Raw genomic sequence first — 16,837 nt, forward strand, 5'->3', positions numbered from 1 at the left:
AAAGTATTATTTTTTTTGAATGAGTAATATTCCTGCGAATTAGTTATTTAATCTTTTTATCTTTAAGGCGTACATCTCGGCTCGAGATAATTCAACCCATACTGTTCTAAAGCAATAAAAATTACATATTTAAATTTCTAATATTTCTCTCGTATTATTTACATTTATTACTTAATATTTTGCGTTATATGCTTTTATATGCGTTATTGTTTAACAAAAATCACATAATTTTACTAATCCCAATAATCATAATTGTATAAAGAGGATTTATCAAGGAGCAACATAAGTGATAGCATTTACTCTCCTTATTTCTGTTTTGTTCTTTACTTCAACTTCCAGGTCGCATAATCGATTGCATATTGCTTTCACAAACGTGACAAAGAATCACTCAATATTCAATTATTTGTATCACTCGTTAATACTCATAACAGTATATATTCCGCTTATTTTATGGTCCCTACAAAAAATACATTACGTCTATAAGCAGCTTATATCATTATAATATAATCATATATATGTACATAACAGTTTTTTAATTAAATATATGTATTATGATTCCTAATACATGAATATTCGATCGCTTTGTTTCGCCTTTTTCTCGTTCATTCGTTTCAATTTGTTACAAACACATACACACGCACATACATGACGCGCGCCCACATGCACGCATAGATATCTTTTTTAAAACAGTTTGTTTTATTTACTGTAGCTCTGGAATGTCACACAATAATATTATCGATTGTAACGAAAGTTGGATCAAACACTGAACAGCGTTTGCGTAAAATTAGACATGTATTACTATTATAGTAAAAATTATATTATATAGCATAAGTAATAGTGGCGGAACAACGATAACAATAATATTCGCAATAGCAACGATAGAGTAATAATAGTGGTAGTAATAATAGCCATAATTACAGCAATGTAATACGGTTAGTAAAACTAATGTTAATTGTAAGACTAACCAAAAGAATAATAGAAAAATCAAAAATGCAGCTAAAAATTCAGTATTTGTAGGCATTGTTGGTATCGCATCGTTGATATTTAAAAAAAAAACACGTGTATAGGGGAAAAATTCTTATAAAAGTATTTAAGTAAACATTGTTGAAAGTCTATAAAAAAATGTGAGCTACGTATAAATTATAAATTATCCGCGTAACGTTTCAATCCTTTGAAAACGATTACACGTCATTTATCTTCCTTTCTTCATTTCATCAATATGCGTAAAAGTTAGAAATATCGCTTTTATCATGGCAACCTTGCGAACGATAATGTAACACACGCGTTTCTTTTTTAGCTTTAAATTTTTTTCTCAATATAAATCACTATAATTATTTACAGTATAATCGTTTGGAACGAGATCCGATGTTAATTCGCATCTCTTCCTATGTAAATTGAATTAAATTTGATTTAACGTATGCATTTTCCCTCTATTCACAGCACTTGTTATTATTCTCTATGGTCTTCTTCAAAGGTTACCGTTCGGAAGAAGTTTATATCACAAAGTAGATATATAATATATATATAATTATTTAATATGTAGTGTTACGGGGGGAGAGATTACACACCGATGTCTCAAAACTGGGTGCGAACGGTCGACTTTGATGAAGTTTATATTAATCTCGCGAAATATCTTTCTAAAATATAGCGCAATGTGTATTACAATTTGAAAAATTGACAGTGGCGAGCCAAATGGGTAAAATGATAAAATCGAAACTAAATAAAACTATTCTTCTAAGAAATTTATACAAAAATTATTTAGTGCCCTCATTCAAGTGAATAGTGTATAGAAAAATATATTGACCAATTGACCAGCAAACGTATATGCGTAAAGCACATCTAAATCATTTCTAAAATAGCTATTTGTGGCTCAGTATTCTAAAATATTAAAAATGCATACAAGTGCAACAAGACGAAGTTTTCTTCTATGCTATATAATTTCATTTAACGATAATATATATACTTTTGAATTTCTAATTTCGAGTTAAATTAAAATTGTGCTTCTACCGTGTCTACAAAATTTTATTCCTGAGTAATTCTATATTTCTTTTTGTATTGAAATGGATTCTTCAAAAGGTTTTCAGGTACAAAGCAAATAGATTTTTCATATAGAGTAAATTGTTTTTATAAAGCCAGAATTTGTTTGAGAAACAAAACAATAATATTAATATTAATTATTAATTGATTTACCGAGCCATTCAGTGCAAACAAGACTCGAATCAGTTCGTTGCTTGGAAGCATCGTTTGTATGCTCATACAAGATATGATGATTTATACATTTTTTGGAATATTACTTTCTAAGACTCTGTTGAAAGATTAAAATAGTTGACTAAATTAGAAATGAAGAATAAAAAGAAACGAGGGATTAGAGATCATATCCGACTTAACGGTGCGCAATTTTATCTACGCTTATGCCTATTTACAGAAAAATTATAAAATAAGGATCAACGCGTTCAACGATAGAGATTACTCATGTTACATTAATTTTCGTTTATAGATATCTTACTATATTAAATTGACTACTCGTTTCGAGAAAAATCTATCTTTTCTAGTCGTAAAATAAATCGTAACTTTTGCTCTGTATATTATTACTGATATCATATAGATCTTGTCTTGAATTCTGATACTTAGTTTATATTTTTAAATATACATTTGTCTATAGTCTTGTATTTCTTAAGGCAGGAATTTTCATATTTACAATTTCGTCGTTACGTTGGCCTTTTCTTGCAATAATGCAAGGTTATTTTATCATGATATCATTCGGACAATAGAAATTTATCCGCATTGCACATTCGCGCGTAGTTACTTCTTTTGCGTATATATCTAATCTCATTAACATTGTACGTAGTAACAATATAAATCTAAATGTGCCATGAGTAATACAATCTTGAATTGTACATCTGAGAAATGAACTACATTTATGCATTACGTATCTACTTATTGACGTATATATGATTGCTGTAAAAATTTTTTTACATTCTAATGATATTTCCTAAAAGTAATCAACTCAGAAATTGAATTAAATTTGTGACAAGTTATCTCGAATAATAAATAGCAACTTACACACCACACAACACACACACACACACACACACACACACACACACACACACACACACACACACACACACACACACACACACACGTCCATAATATTCCATACATAAAAAGAAAAAGAATGAAATTGGGTCCATTATTGTTACATCCCTTTAGCATGTTCTTAATATCATAGAAAACTATTATTTTCTTCCTATAGATAATGTAATGTAGTTTCTTTTTTTTCAAACCTAGAAGAGATAAATGATGCATGTACGTGTATGTGGATATGTGATCTATATATTATTCAGGCAAAATCTATTTTACCTGAATGTATATGTAATTTGTCACAAATTTATATATCACCAATTTGATATATTTATTTCTATAGTTTCTAATGTAAAATAAACATTAAACATTGCGGTTACGATTTTCCATCATAACACTTGAAGGTTTGATCTCAACGTCTGGCTCTAGTAAGGCAAGTGGCGCTTGCCTCGTATCGGGAACTTCAATTTCCATATTTTTTGAGCGATTTGTCGTCTCCACTGAATCTTGCGTTTGATTCGAAGACCCTGTTTCCTCGAGATTCGTTGATTTGGTAGGTTCTGTAGGCGACGAAATAGAGGATGGCGTTGCAATTTCGGAACTTGGTAGAGTCGCATCACCATCTCCTACATTCTGATGCGGTTTTTCTTCGAACACTACGTATATTCGACAATGTTTGTTATTTTTTTGCGTCAGCAGTCGCAAAACACACAATATAATATACTCTAATCACTTACGTTTATCTAGACTGATAATTGACCCTACAAACTCGTTGACAGTAAAAGATGGCGGTTGATCTTCCATTTGTCTTCTCCTTCTTACAAGCCACCAATCAATCAAAAATAACGCCAAAGCTAAGATTTTTATTCCAGCACATAGACCGACGTATCTAAAATCGATCACGAACAATTATTTGCACATAAAAAAAAAAAAAGGAAAAAGAAAAACATTTCAAATATACATAGCAAATATACATGTGAGAGTATAACCTGTATCTGAATTGTTCAATGTCATAGAGTAAACATCGACCTCCCTTTTCTCCACAAGTGCTTTTCCATAATAAACACGTAGAGTCAATCAAATTGCCAAACAGTATTGGTGCCGGTATATAACCAAATAGTCGAAAAATTACAAATTGCATACCCAAAGCAAAAGATCTTTCTTCTTCGGAAACAGATCTATATGAAACAACAGAGTTTATTTAGAGCAATTCATATATACTTAGTATATAGTATATAAAAATGCTACTTACCGTAATACTATCATGAGTAAAGGCATTTGAGTTACAGCGACAATAAATGTCATAAAAAACAAAAGAATAAGAAATGGAAATATAGTTCTACAAGGTGAAGTACAAGGACCTGCAGTTGCTACTGGTACAACGGTCACTTCTGCAAATTCCGGAGCAGCCGGTGGTAACATAGTTAAATTGCCATGTATACCTAGGACAAAAATTTCAATGTACTTTCCTCTAAGAAGAAATATCATGAGTATTGTATCGATATAACAAGACTTACATGCGCAATTTGTAAAATTCGATTTGGAACTGAAGGCAGTGCAACCTGCGTGACACGGACTAAAATAAGTCAGACCATTATTTCCGCAAACCGGCTCAACATCCGTCATTCGGCATTCACAACCAAAGTTGCATGCGGCAGTGAGATTTACTTGAAAGGGTTCAGGACCCTTTGTACTACTATTAAAATATGGAATAGTGGTCCCAGCCATTTTTACGTTTTCGCAGCCAAGGAAGAATAACAGACCATAACACACCAAACAAATAATATTTGAGACGAGAACAAATTGCACTGCACCCTTCGGCCTTAGTTCTAAACGTTTTAGCATACATCCGCCAAAGAAGATTCCAATACAGGCGCCTGGTATGGCGACAGAGCCAGTAAAGATGCTGGCTTGACTTTTTCCCAAGCTGAATTGTGTTTCGAGATATTTTGGTAAAAATACCACGAAACCAGACACAATCACCAACTCCATGCATGCTCCTAAACATGTTACGACATAGACCGGATTGCAAACAAGTCTCCACATACTTCGCGGAATATCTATCATAAGAAAAATAAAATTAACAATCTTGTAATTCTAATTCATTATACTTTTCATATGATGAATCTAATCTAGCAAAAGCTCAACAAGTTCTATTTTGAATATCGAAATAACAAAATTTACCTTTAACATCTTTGCCATAACCACTATCGTCAATCGTCTCTTTTTTAGGTTCTTTCGATTGTTCCTTTTCTTTTTGAGTCAGTGGTTTATTCTTTTCTATAATACGTATTTTTTCCTTTTCACGTTGTAGAGTTTTAGGAAAACTAAAGAAGGGTATCGCTACTAAAATGAGGAGCAACCCACAAAGTAGGAATCCGCCCCACCACATACCGACCCATCTATGATCTCCAGGATCTATTCCAATTTATAAATTTATAAGGATGTGTGTGCGTGTGTGCGCGTGTGTGCGTGTGTGTAAGCGTGCGCGCACACACACATGCACACGCACGCACACACATCCTCATTATTTAAAAGGCAACAATTTAAAAGAAAGCAAATAAACAATAAAAATGTCAAAAACTATTTTCCTTACCAATACTTATAATTGTCCCAGAAAATGAATCCATATGAAAGGATAAAAGGTACGCTCCAAGAAGGAAACCTAAAACTGGTCCAAAGGCTGCCATACTGTACATGCAGCCTAAAGAAATAAAGTAAAATTTTTGATACTTATTTTTGATATTTATGCGTACAGTTTTATAGCGTCTAATAACAAACTCACCGATATATAAAGACGCACTTTCTGGCCTCACGTGATCGTCTATGTAAGTAGTACCAAGAGTAAATAAAGGAGAGCCTCCACATCCTAATAGTAACTGAGCAAGTACAAATAACATGACAGGTCCAGCTGTAGACGGGGATCCCTGTATACAATTGTCACCTCTTAAATTGTTATGTGGTGCTAAAGGAGGTGAAGATAATCCCGACGAAAGACGACCTGTAGATAAATTTTCAAGGTGACAAATTTTGTAATTATTATCTTTATCAACGCTTTTTTATATCTTAAAATTTATTAATATATAAATAATACCAAATTTCGTAAAAAAATCACCTAAAACCGTAAATACTTACCCAAACCCATATCTTGCTCGCGTAAGGATACTCCACGGCAGATATTATCCGAACTGGAATGATTCGCAGTTGTAGTCAAGTTAGGTTCTGCTGTGAAATGTGGCACCATAAAGATCATCGATCCCAATCCCATTATCACTGCACCTAAATTATAAAATACACATAAAAATTGACACATTCATCCAACGTTGAATATAGCATAGAGATTGCGCTTGACAGAAAGAGGGGAGGGGCGAGGGAGAATGGAATTAGTCGTTAAATAAAATTAAGATTATTATACCTATCGCTATCCACACGGGTATGTGTCTGCGACTGCCGAGATAACTGACAAAAATGACAGTGATAACATTGCCGATCTCGTAAGAGCTCGCAATAAGGCCCGAAAGACTGGACGGGATCTCAAACCTTTTTTCTATGGTTGTTATCACAGAATTGATGTAACCTGAGCTAAGCGCTTGTTGCAACGTAACAAGGAACGACAGAAGAAATACGAACACCTGAAATATCATTAACGTATAAAAAAAACATATAAGACATGAGAAAGTTTGATTAAACTTTACTTGCGACGTTTAAAAATTTTAAGAAATCGCAAACAATACATTCGCAGTAAATAAGTAGCTCTATTTGAAGACACGGCGTAATCTTTGGAATTTCTACATTCTCACGCGTACGTACATACGTGTGCGTATATACGTGTACGTTGTACATAACATTTTACATGTACATAGAAACTTGGAACTTGTAGCTTATTACAATAGCTATAGACATCTCCATCTCGCGTCCAAATCAAATGATGATGCGTATGCAATACATTCGTGTGAAACACTGTATCGATAATTTGCGCTCTCTCTCTCTCTCTCTCTCTCTCTCTCTCTCTCTCTCTCTCTCAATTTTAACAGAATGGATTGTATATCCTTTCGAACGCGCGCGATATATGAATCATACAAGGTTTGCTTTGTACATCCGCATACACCGCACCATTTATTCCCTGCTCAACGCGAAAATGCTTTCATCTCTCCGAGATTTTTGTAGTAATATACGATATAATCAATATTATATGCTGTCATATCTCTTTGAAAATATTTCAAACGTGTCTACATAAAGTTTCTACACGTCTCTACATATTTTCTTCCGAATAGAGTACAAGACGATATTTAAACAGTATACCTTTATTCCGGCAAATCTTTGAATGAAGGCCGGCCTACAATTAAGAATTCCACAGTCCTTGGAGTCCGGATTAAACGGCGGAGTTTGCGCCCTCTCCTTCTCCGCCCTGGATACTCAAGGAGATCAAACAATAAACGACTGACTGTCTCAAAGTGAGAACGACAATGAGTAATTACAAAAGATAAAGATCGAGTTCGGAAAATAAACTGAATCATGCGGCACGCCCGACAGTAAGTCGAGTTCTGTGCAAAATCCATGCGAATGCGATAATACATCGCTCTGATAAAAAAAAAGTATCGCTTTCTTTTTTTTTTTTAATACGTGGTTGCAATATTTTTTTGAAGCAAGTGCAACGCAAGAAGAGGTAATAGGTAATAATAATCACACAAGAGATACATGTGTATACAACATTAAATAACAATATTAATTTTACCTGTCCACCATAGAAGCACTGGGATTTCTGCTGTGACATTTGATGATAAAATCTCTGAAAAATAATAGAAACAAGAAAAACGAAGCATGAATACATTGTGCTGTATGGCGCGGCGTGTAGAAATATCGGTTACGATATTTGTTAACTGGTAGCGCAAAGTTAAATTAGTTACATTAGAAAGTGAGACAATTAAAGCATCATTTTCCTTTAAATTACACAAAGTGACGGAAATACACTATCGTGCGCATAATTTTCTCGTTTCGGGTGTTAAAGGTATAAATGTGCCAACACTACTTTGTCATTCATTGGTTATACAACGTGTGTTGCATTTTCGTCATACTTGTTCAACAAACCTTTGGAAGCTTTCTCCGATACAATTCATTGCAAAGCAAACGATGAAGCAACGAGAAGAACGTTGGGATAATTATAAAAAAGGTGAGGCGCGAGCTAAATCTATATGACGCATGACAAAATATGTCATGGCCTCATGTGCTTTCACTTTCTACTTTTATCAGCTGTCTTTCGCGTTCCCATAGTCTCGAGTTTGTCACATTTGTGATCATGCCTTGCTATCATTTCAATAATCAAACTTATCGGAGTAAAAGTAGGGATTTTGCATGGATTTATGACATCGAAGCATTAGTGTCAAAAATAATAGATTTAAAAGGCTATACTCTTAGAACTCAGAATGAGTTCTTAATGAATAAAGAAGCCGTTTGTAAAAATAATTACGTAAAAATAACAAAAATAGTGTACGATGATATTGTCGAGAGAGTATTCATTAAAGAAAAATCAAAGCACATTTATTGAGGGGGGAAAAAAAAAGGAAAAAAAAAAAATTTATCCTTGTACGCTCCCTACACAACAAGGATAAAACCAATAATCATAAAAGTAGTGCGTAGTGCAAGGGTTCGAGTAATGGTCATCTGGCGATTGACTCCGTCGACGAATCAACGGAGTCTGATCGTATATAGCCACTCACCTATGGTCCACAAGGCCAGAACTCGGATTTCTACTGTGACACCTTATGACGGTGTCGTGGGTCAGTCTACCGGTGGTCGTCTGGAGCGGGTCCGCATTATCGTCGGTGCCAGTGCCGGCGCTTTCCGCGTAGAGGCCCGTCATCGCGTACATACTTTCGTTACGCCGGTGTCCAGCGTGATAATTACTGCCGGACTCGGACCTCTTATGACCAAAACCGCCGCTGCTCTCGTTCCTCTTGTGGCCACTCTCGGATCGTTTGTGGCCGAAGGCACTGGATATACTCTCGGCACGTTTGTGACCGCCCTCGGGTCGCTTGTAACCGACGAAACCACCCCCCGATTCGGTGCGTTTGTGCGCAAACATGCTCGAGCTGGAGCCGTTTCTCTTGTGCCCACTGGTAGACGCCATTTCTGTGTCATTTATTTTTTTTTCTTTCTCTTCCTCTTCCTTCGTCCCTTACGTTGCTTCGAATATTACGAGTTTATCTGTGACATGTTGTTGGCTGTAACGGAAATTAATCATTCGTCAACAACGTAATATTTATCTGCATAGTAGTACAGGCAGGCGCGGTATAGCGATAGCGTGTTGTTTCGATCCAAATTTTACTCTATTTTTCTATTTTCAGCTAAAGAATACGTTCCTGAAAGAAGGCAATAGGGAGACCGTCATACGTAATACAAAGTTGACTCGTTAAGTCGACTGAGCTTTACAAGCTTTACAAAGACGTACGCGATCAATTGACATCTCGAGATTTCAATCGATAGTTCAACGAACCTACTTTTGTAAAGGTCAGAGTCGTTTGATACGTAGTAACGTACGAGATTTCTGATGCCTAGAAAACTCGGTGTCATTTATAGCGGAGATAACTAGAGAATAACTGAATATTTTTGCTGACACATTTATCATCGTACATATCGGGCCAAGGAAACCGATTAAAGAAATCACTTTAACACACACTCGAAACAAGTTGGTCTAAGTTTTCTGCTAGCTATTCATACACACGTTGCAATTAACAATCTACGTACAATCTACATATATTGATAAAACGAGCGATTAACAATTCTTAATAAAAGACGAAACGTGTTGGATATTTTATTTTTAATTTAAGTAAATATGTTCTCTCTATTATATCTGTTGGTAAAACTTACGATTACTTCAGCTTTATATGCTGCCGATAAATTATTAATATTTATTATTTAATAAATAAGAAAATAAGTTTCACCTAGCTCGGACACATAGCAATGTGTTCGAAAGTAAAAGTGTTGTCTCAAAATATCGAGATGTGCATATCTGGAAATTACATTACATATCTTACAATTGCGGATAATATCGAGGAAGAAGTATTTTCATCGAGTAACGTTCGATGATTAGACATAAGTCGTGGTTATCGATTGTTTGACGATGTAATCGCATTCCTATTGCTCGTCCACGCTCGTCGCGAAGCAAACTTAAGCGTGCGAACGCCCGTTACTCTCTTATGTTTTTTTTTTTAGATTATCGATCGTGCACGTCCTTGATTTTCTTCCGTTGAAAAATTGAAGGGGATATGGCCAGATAGTATAGATCGACAACGAATTCAAAGTCAGGGATACCGATGATACTATGATCATGCGACCTATCTACACTGTAATTGTGTCGTAGGTCGCGATAGCGAGTTGTTTACGATACTTGACAAGCTTGGCGATCGATTGAACAAAACAATAAACTTTTAGTTTGTGCGATTATCGCACATTAATCATTGACGGTCACATCTATGATCACATTCAGAGATTTATATAAAAAAAAAAAAAAAAAAAAAAAAAAACAAATTTATTGTCTTCAATTACTTTCCTCTCGTAAGAAATCCTTCTTTAGTCTCTTATTTACGCATACACGTCATCATATCCAAACATATTTTCGTACATTTTTTTTCTCTCGCCTCTCCCCTCCTTTAGTTATTCTCGAATAATACACAGGTGTTGTGGAATATGATGTCTACAATAAATTTATATAGTACTATATATTTATAATTCTCGTAGGAAAAAAAATCATTATTTGATGACTAACACGAGAATTCGAATAAAAATTAATTAAAAAAAGAAAATTTTTTTTAGATAAAACTACCCGATCAAATAAATTACTGTTCAAATAAGACTTTGCTTATTCTTGCACCGGCGATATCCGCGCGACGATACGACCCAACACACACGCGAGATATAAATATAGCATGTGTCATTCGTCACGCGCAAAACCAAGCAAAACCAGGGTTTCCACCTCGGAAAAAGTTCCGATCGAGCCTTTATCGATCATAAATGAGCATGCGGAGTTACTTTAATACTTAGTGTATTTCACGAGTGATTAATCTTATATCCTTTTTTTGCGATCGTTCGAGAACACTTGAGATTCAATTGGGAACTCGATTGAATTCGAATCTCGACATGAGATTACTAACGTAATTACTGACTATCCTAATGTGCTAATAGTCGCCATAGTCGAATGAGTCGCATTACGATCGCAAACTCCGGCACACCGAATTGCGGAGCACTAGAATCGCCAGACATCAAAGAGCAATGAACTAGAGCATATACCGTTAGACGGTGCGATTTTCGATTGTTGGTTCATTCCAAACCGCTTGTTTCGTCACTTCTTCTTCGATTCCGCCGTCTCACGAACGCCGTAATGAATCATCGCTAAGTTTTCGGATTGTTCCTTTGACGAGGCGCACATTAGCAGATTTTTTTCACATCGTAAATGCGATACTGAAATTCGCGTAGTATAGAAATGTTCGTATTCGGTAAATACCGAAGATCGAACCTTTGAAAATTCGTTTCGAGCGCGAACGCGAGACGAGGGAAAATTTGCTCGCGATAAATGTTTGTTTAATTAATCGGGAAAATGGCTAATAATCGATCACAATAAATCCTTGGATTTAGCAGCCATCCAGCCGCGCGGTATACGGCTCATTTCCGTTTCGGATGCACGAGTGCGGAAATGAATGTTGCGCGGTACGCGGAGCGCTTCGCCCGCGAATCGATCGAATACAGGCAGGCTGATAGCAGATATGACCGAGTCATGGGACTGCGAGGCGGTCCCATCCTCGTGCGACGGCCTAAACCACGTCGAGGAATTCATCCGTCCTCGCGCGCGCAGATCGAACGGTCTCTCGCGTGCTGGAAGGTCTTTGAGTTTCTCGCGCGCGAGCTCGGCTACTAGGTCACCCTTTCACCCTTTCGCCCTTATATTTGTACGAGCCACCCGGCGGGCCTCGTAATACTGCGGCACAACTCTTCTATTTCAACAACTTCTCACCGATAAGTCGATCCATTTTGTTTTTATCTATCTTCGTATGTATCCACTTGTTTTTAAATTGTTACGATGGAACAAATAGATTATTATTCGTCGTTTTAAAAAATACATTTGTCGAGTAAGTAATTTGGGAAAGTGAAAAAATATCGTATCGTGTATTTGTCGTACGCGAGCTACCATTATCCATACCGGTGGATTCGTGTTGAAATCGTACAAGACACACACGTCTCGAATTATCGAATCTCGCTCCAATGTCCAACACAGTAATGAATCTGTAATGTTGTAGATCACATCACGTGGCACATAAAGCTTCGATTCATCGTTGCACAGTACCATAGATGTGTTTATAAGAATCGCACCGCCCACCTTCGTGACAGTAGATTATTTGTCGAATGCAAAAATCGATAATCTAGACATAGCTGGATCAAAGCGTAGCAACGCCCTACATTTAAGGTCCAATGATTTTCTTCTTTATGCACGCGCATATTTTATATTTAAAATTTTATGTGCTTAAAATTGTTTGTGCCCGTGAACGGCAAAAACTATCAGCTCATCGGTTAAAAAAGTATACGACGGATGTATAACAGATAAAAGGTAACGAGCATATCGGTCTATTCGGTATTTTGGGCATATTGGTATATTCGGTATTTGTTTCACAATGTGTAAAGAAAACGATAGGAATTGTCTATGAAATATTTTACGTAATTATCGATATGAAGGAAAGCCGGTCTACTATCACCACGTTCTGCTCGAGTTTTCGGCCGTCTCGGAGGAATCAAGCACAATATAAATATGTACTGCAATGCAGAAAAATATAATGCGACACTATGAGTTATATAAGCAATGCTGTAACAGTGACTAACGCGAGTTCTTGCATGCTCTGTCTCACAAGTTTCATTTCGTTCTGAATCAATAATTTAGCTATTTTGTCGGCTCTTGTCGTAATCAATTTAAGTTTACTAAATGTATAATTAGCTACAAGGTCTCGCCAAAATGACCTGAGAAATCTTTTTTATTGTATACTGTGTTATGCATGTGATCGATTATTCACTTATTAAATTAAACAATTTAAATTGTTAAGATTCCATATTCTCCACATAATATTACAAATGCTTTTAATTTCAGTATATAATAAAATTTAATTATTTTTATATTTCAAGTTTTCCATTACTTTTCATTCAGCTTTGCTACAGACTTTACATGGTAATACCAAGAATTTTAAAAAACTCGGCGATATCTCTACTTTTCCGTTCATTTCCTTTGATATTCAATTAAAGTTTTTTAATTAAGTTTTTTAATTAAAATTTTGCTATTTTATTTCATAATTTAACTAATTTAGATTGCCAAAACTACGTGTATACTAAAATGATCTAAAGAAATTTTAATATCTTTGGACAAGGTTCAAAACGACCGTATATGTCTGTTATATATATTTTTGATCGTGATGTCCAATTATGCTAGGTAAAACTACGCGGTCCGTCAACTTTATATGAAACATATCGTACATATATGTATTTGCACGTGTATGTCTTATAAGATACGTATAAATATATTCAGCCAAAATTATGTAGTTTTATTTATAAAAATTTATTCATAAATATAAGTTGGAAGCAAATTTACACAGTAGTCAACAGAGATAACAATTGTCATCGTTATTAATTTTGAATTAGTAAATTCTATGTTAATCGAGTTCTTTGTGGTTAAGATTCTTCTCGCGCAGCCAAGGTCCAAATAAAGACAAATAAAACCCACGCGCAACGCGTGGGTTCTACGCGTGTAACACGTAGAAGAGAAGTGCCCTCACGCAGAGAAGAGGGCACGAATTTAACGTATGAATCTGTAATGTTGCGCGAAATTTGTTTTCTTAATTTTACTTGATGTCACTGAGCGTGACCGTGGAGATCGGTTTCAGTTATATAAGAGGCAATTATAACTGAAACCGATCGACCTTAGTTTCGTTTCACGCTAGAAATGAGGAAATCATCGATTATCACAAACTTGCACTTTTACATGTGGATGTATACTTTGCCCTGGCAATACCGAAAATCCGCAATGCCAATTCAGCACTGACATAGAGAGAGATATCTTTTTGAAAACAGTTTAACCAAAGGAAAAAATTTATGGAATTGATGGAGCGGTCCCCCGCTCACACGATACTAGCAAAGCATCCACGAAAAGAATTATGACCCGCATAGCGCAGTAGTAACGCGCCTGCCTCGAACACCTGAGGACCTAAGTTCGAATCTCCTCACCGCGGTCAACATCTTTTTTTTTTTCGCCATCAAACTCAGCACATCGTGGACAACGCTCCTCACCAACGCCACAAGATAAAAAAAAAAAAACAGACGGGATATCTTTTATTGGGCTGCTTAAAAAAATTCCGTTTGTCGTAATCAAGAGATGTTTGATGGATTTTTGACGTCAGATACTCAAGAGTCGCGTGACATTATCCATTCGTTTCATATCAATTTTATATCGTTGTCATGCATTATCGTTTTCTTTTCCATGAATTTGTGGACGCGATGTACCTCAGGATCTTTCAAAGCTACTTAAAATTTATTATTCAAAATGATTTCTGTCATGACATCATTTCAACATTGTTTATAGACGATACTTTTCTTTACACAGATGGTGGGAAACACACAAGTGGGAAACATATGTAACAGATACACCAAAAAATAAATTTTTCAATGATCGCATTAAGAGAAACGCAACAGTTTACGCTCGTCTGTGAGAAATGCATTACGTAACTGTCACGATAACGAAACGACTACTTAAAATCAAGAAACGCACAGCGAATACGTGATTTTTAATTTTAATGGTTACGACTTTCGAAGATACGTTTCAAAATCAAGGAGAACCGATTTAGAAAATTTCTCCTTTTCTCGAAGCTCACGTAACAACTACAAGTATCATACTATCTTACCAATTATCGAATACAATGATGCGTATTTACAATATTTATTTTAACGTTTTTATGAATAAAAAATTTTTTGAAAATTAGCGGATCTTTTCTTCGTATAGATGTACGAGAAAATTGTATGTACAGCAAAGAAATCGCTTTACTTATACGTGCGCATCAATCTAACGGATGTGGGCCAACCATCTATGTTAATTGATATAACAATTAGAGTTACTAGAGCCAACAAAAATTACATCAACTTTGCATACAACGCGATTCATGTAATATATGGACGATCAAAATTGTCTATTTGCAGGAATATTCTTGTTCATCGTTTCATTTTCATCATTGAATTTTCGTCGATTAAATTGGGAATATGCGCAACTATTTTATATTCCACAACAGTTTGAAATTTTGAGATTAATGCATGATCATGAAACAATGACGATGTTCATCCCACAAAATTCTTACGTGTGTGTGTGTGTGTGTGTGTGTGTGTGTGTGTGTGCGTGTGCGCGCGCGCGCGCGCGTAATGAATCTAAGAGAGAAACCAAACAACCTAAATCATATATACATATTATAAATTATAATATTTATAAAATTCTTCATTCAACATTTTCTTTTTATTAGAAATCTCAATTTTCTCGTAAATCTATATGAATTGTCATTTTCAAATAATTCAATTAATCATTTTTATATCCTTTCTGGATGAAATTAATAGTTCAAAGTTTTGATTATTTTCTCGTACGAAAATGAATAAATTGTTTTAATAGAAAATATATGAGACAGAACGTTTCATCAATAAAGAAAGTAATTGAATATTCTGTAAGATAAAGCTAGGGAAAAAACACCACACACAGAGGTCAAGAAATATATATCAAGGCACTGCGAGCGCTCGTAGAGATAAGCTCGCGGAACAACGTTGTTCGACGAAGCGCAACTCGAGAAACGTAGCGTTAAAAAAAAAGATAAGATAATGGAAGACTTGAGGAAACGCGACGTATATTCAGAAAGATTCGTGTATCTTTTCGTAAAGATTTGTAGCGCAGGTCCATCGCAGGCCAGTCCGATCTTGGAGTTTTTGGTCATGATGTATCGCAATCGCGACGGAGTAGATTCGAAAAACGGGATCTCGCGTCACGCGACCTGAATCACTAGGTTTTGACCTACCGAACGAAAGGTTAGAAAGAAACCTTGTCGGAAAAAGCGAAAAGTATCTACATGGGAGATGAACGAGCAAGAAGGAGAATTACTTACGGTAAAGATGTGTCGAAACAGTGGCGGAACTTTGTATCCACTGCTTTGTAGCCTGTTCCAGGGCCAAGCGAGGTGAAAAATCCTCGTGATGCGACACCGCGTTGTTCTCCAGGCTACATCGGGCGAATGCACTCGCACCGTTCACTACTATCACTATGGGACAATCGCGATCGACGGACTTTGGCTTCCTGTACGTTGGTGCGAGCCTCGGCGCTCGCGGCTCCGACAAGTCGGTACAAATTCGTGGAAATTACATTGATAGCCGTTCGACCGTCAGCTCGCTTCGAGGATTGTAGACCAGCTGTGTTTTTGCCCGACCATCGAGAAACTCGAGCATGCGCCATACGTCATGCGTATCTTCCACGGTGTGGCCACTAGTGACTATGGTGTCGCCTGTCGCTCAGTGTCATTTGGCGCCATCTAGTGCCGTTGTAGCCAATCACAATGCAGTCTCGCGTCTGTTGCGTTTCGTGGACTCTCTCGCGCATGAGGAAAGAGGCTCCGCGCATTCTCAAGTACATAAGCTGTAAACTTGAAACGTAGAAAACGTAGAGTAAAAAGAAATAAATTATGTGAATATGATTCCTCTC

At 36.0% G+C, this 16,837-nt stretch overlaps 1 protein-coding gene across 2 annotated transcripts; it reads right to left on the reverse strand.

The window, feature by feature from the left end:
• Nucleotides 1–331: 331 nt before the first annotated feature.
• LOC105424391 (Organic anion transporting polypeptide 30B) lies at nt 332–16,759 on the reverse strand. Of its 2 annotated transcripts, XM_011634591.3 has the most exons (14): nt 16,248–16,756; nt 8,802–9,305; nt 7,820–7,873; nt 7,387–7,492; nt 6,500–6,716; nt 6,220–6,363; nt 5,870–6,085; nt 5,681–5,788; nt 5,269–5,502; nt 4,602–5,144; nt 4,337–4,526; nt 4,074–4,262; nt 3,822–3,973; nt 332–3,740 (listed from the first exon to the last, which is right to left on the reverse strand). In XM_011634591.3, the coding sequence occupies exons 2-14, from the start codon at nt 9,209–9,211 to the stop codon at nt 3,448–3,450; spliced, it is 2,856 nt and encodes a 951-aa protein (XP_011632893.1). In that variant the 5' UTR covers nt 9,212–9,305; nt 16,248–16,756; the 3' UTR covers nt 332–3,447. The 2 variants fall into 2 exon arrangements, with proteins under 2 accessions (XP_011632893.1, XP_011632892.2); XM_011634590.3 differs by having other exon boundaries at nt 4,337–5,144; nt 16,248–16,759.
• Nucleotides 16,760–16,837: the final 78 nt, after the last annotated feature.

This window comes from Pogonomyrmex barbatus, unplaced genomic scaffold (assembly GCF_055798465.1).
Source record: "Pogonomyrmex barbatus isolate J1 unplaced genomic scaffold, ASM5579846v1 scaffold29, whole genome shotgun sequence".
Taxonomy (NCBI): domain Eukaryota; kingdom Metazoa; phylum Arthropoda; class Insecta; order Hymenoptera; family Formicidae; genus Pogonomyrmex; species Pogonomyrmex barbatus.

Excerpts from the sequence above, each read along its gene's own strand:
- LOC105424391 (XM_011634590.3), bottom strand. The coding sequence starts at position 9,211 with ATGGCGTCTACCAGTGGGCACAAGAGAAACGGCTCCAGCTCGAGCATG. Across the intron at positions 5,789-5,869 it reads AAGTGCGTCTTTATATATCG|GCTGCATGTACAGTATGGCA; the intron begins GTGAGTTTGTTA and ends TTATTTCTTTAG. Across the intron at positions 3,974-4,073 it reads ATTGAACAATTCAGATACAG|ATACGTCGGTCTATGTGCTG; the intron begins GTTATACTCTCA and ends GATCGATTTTAG.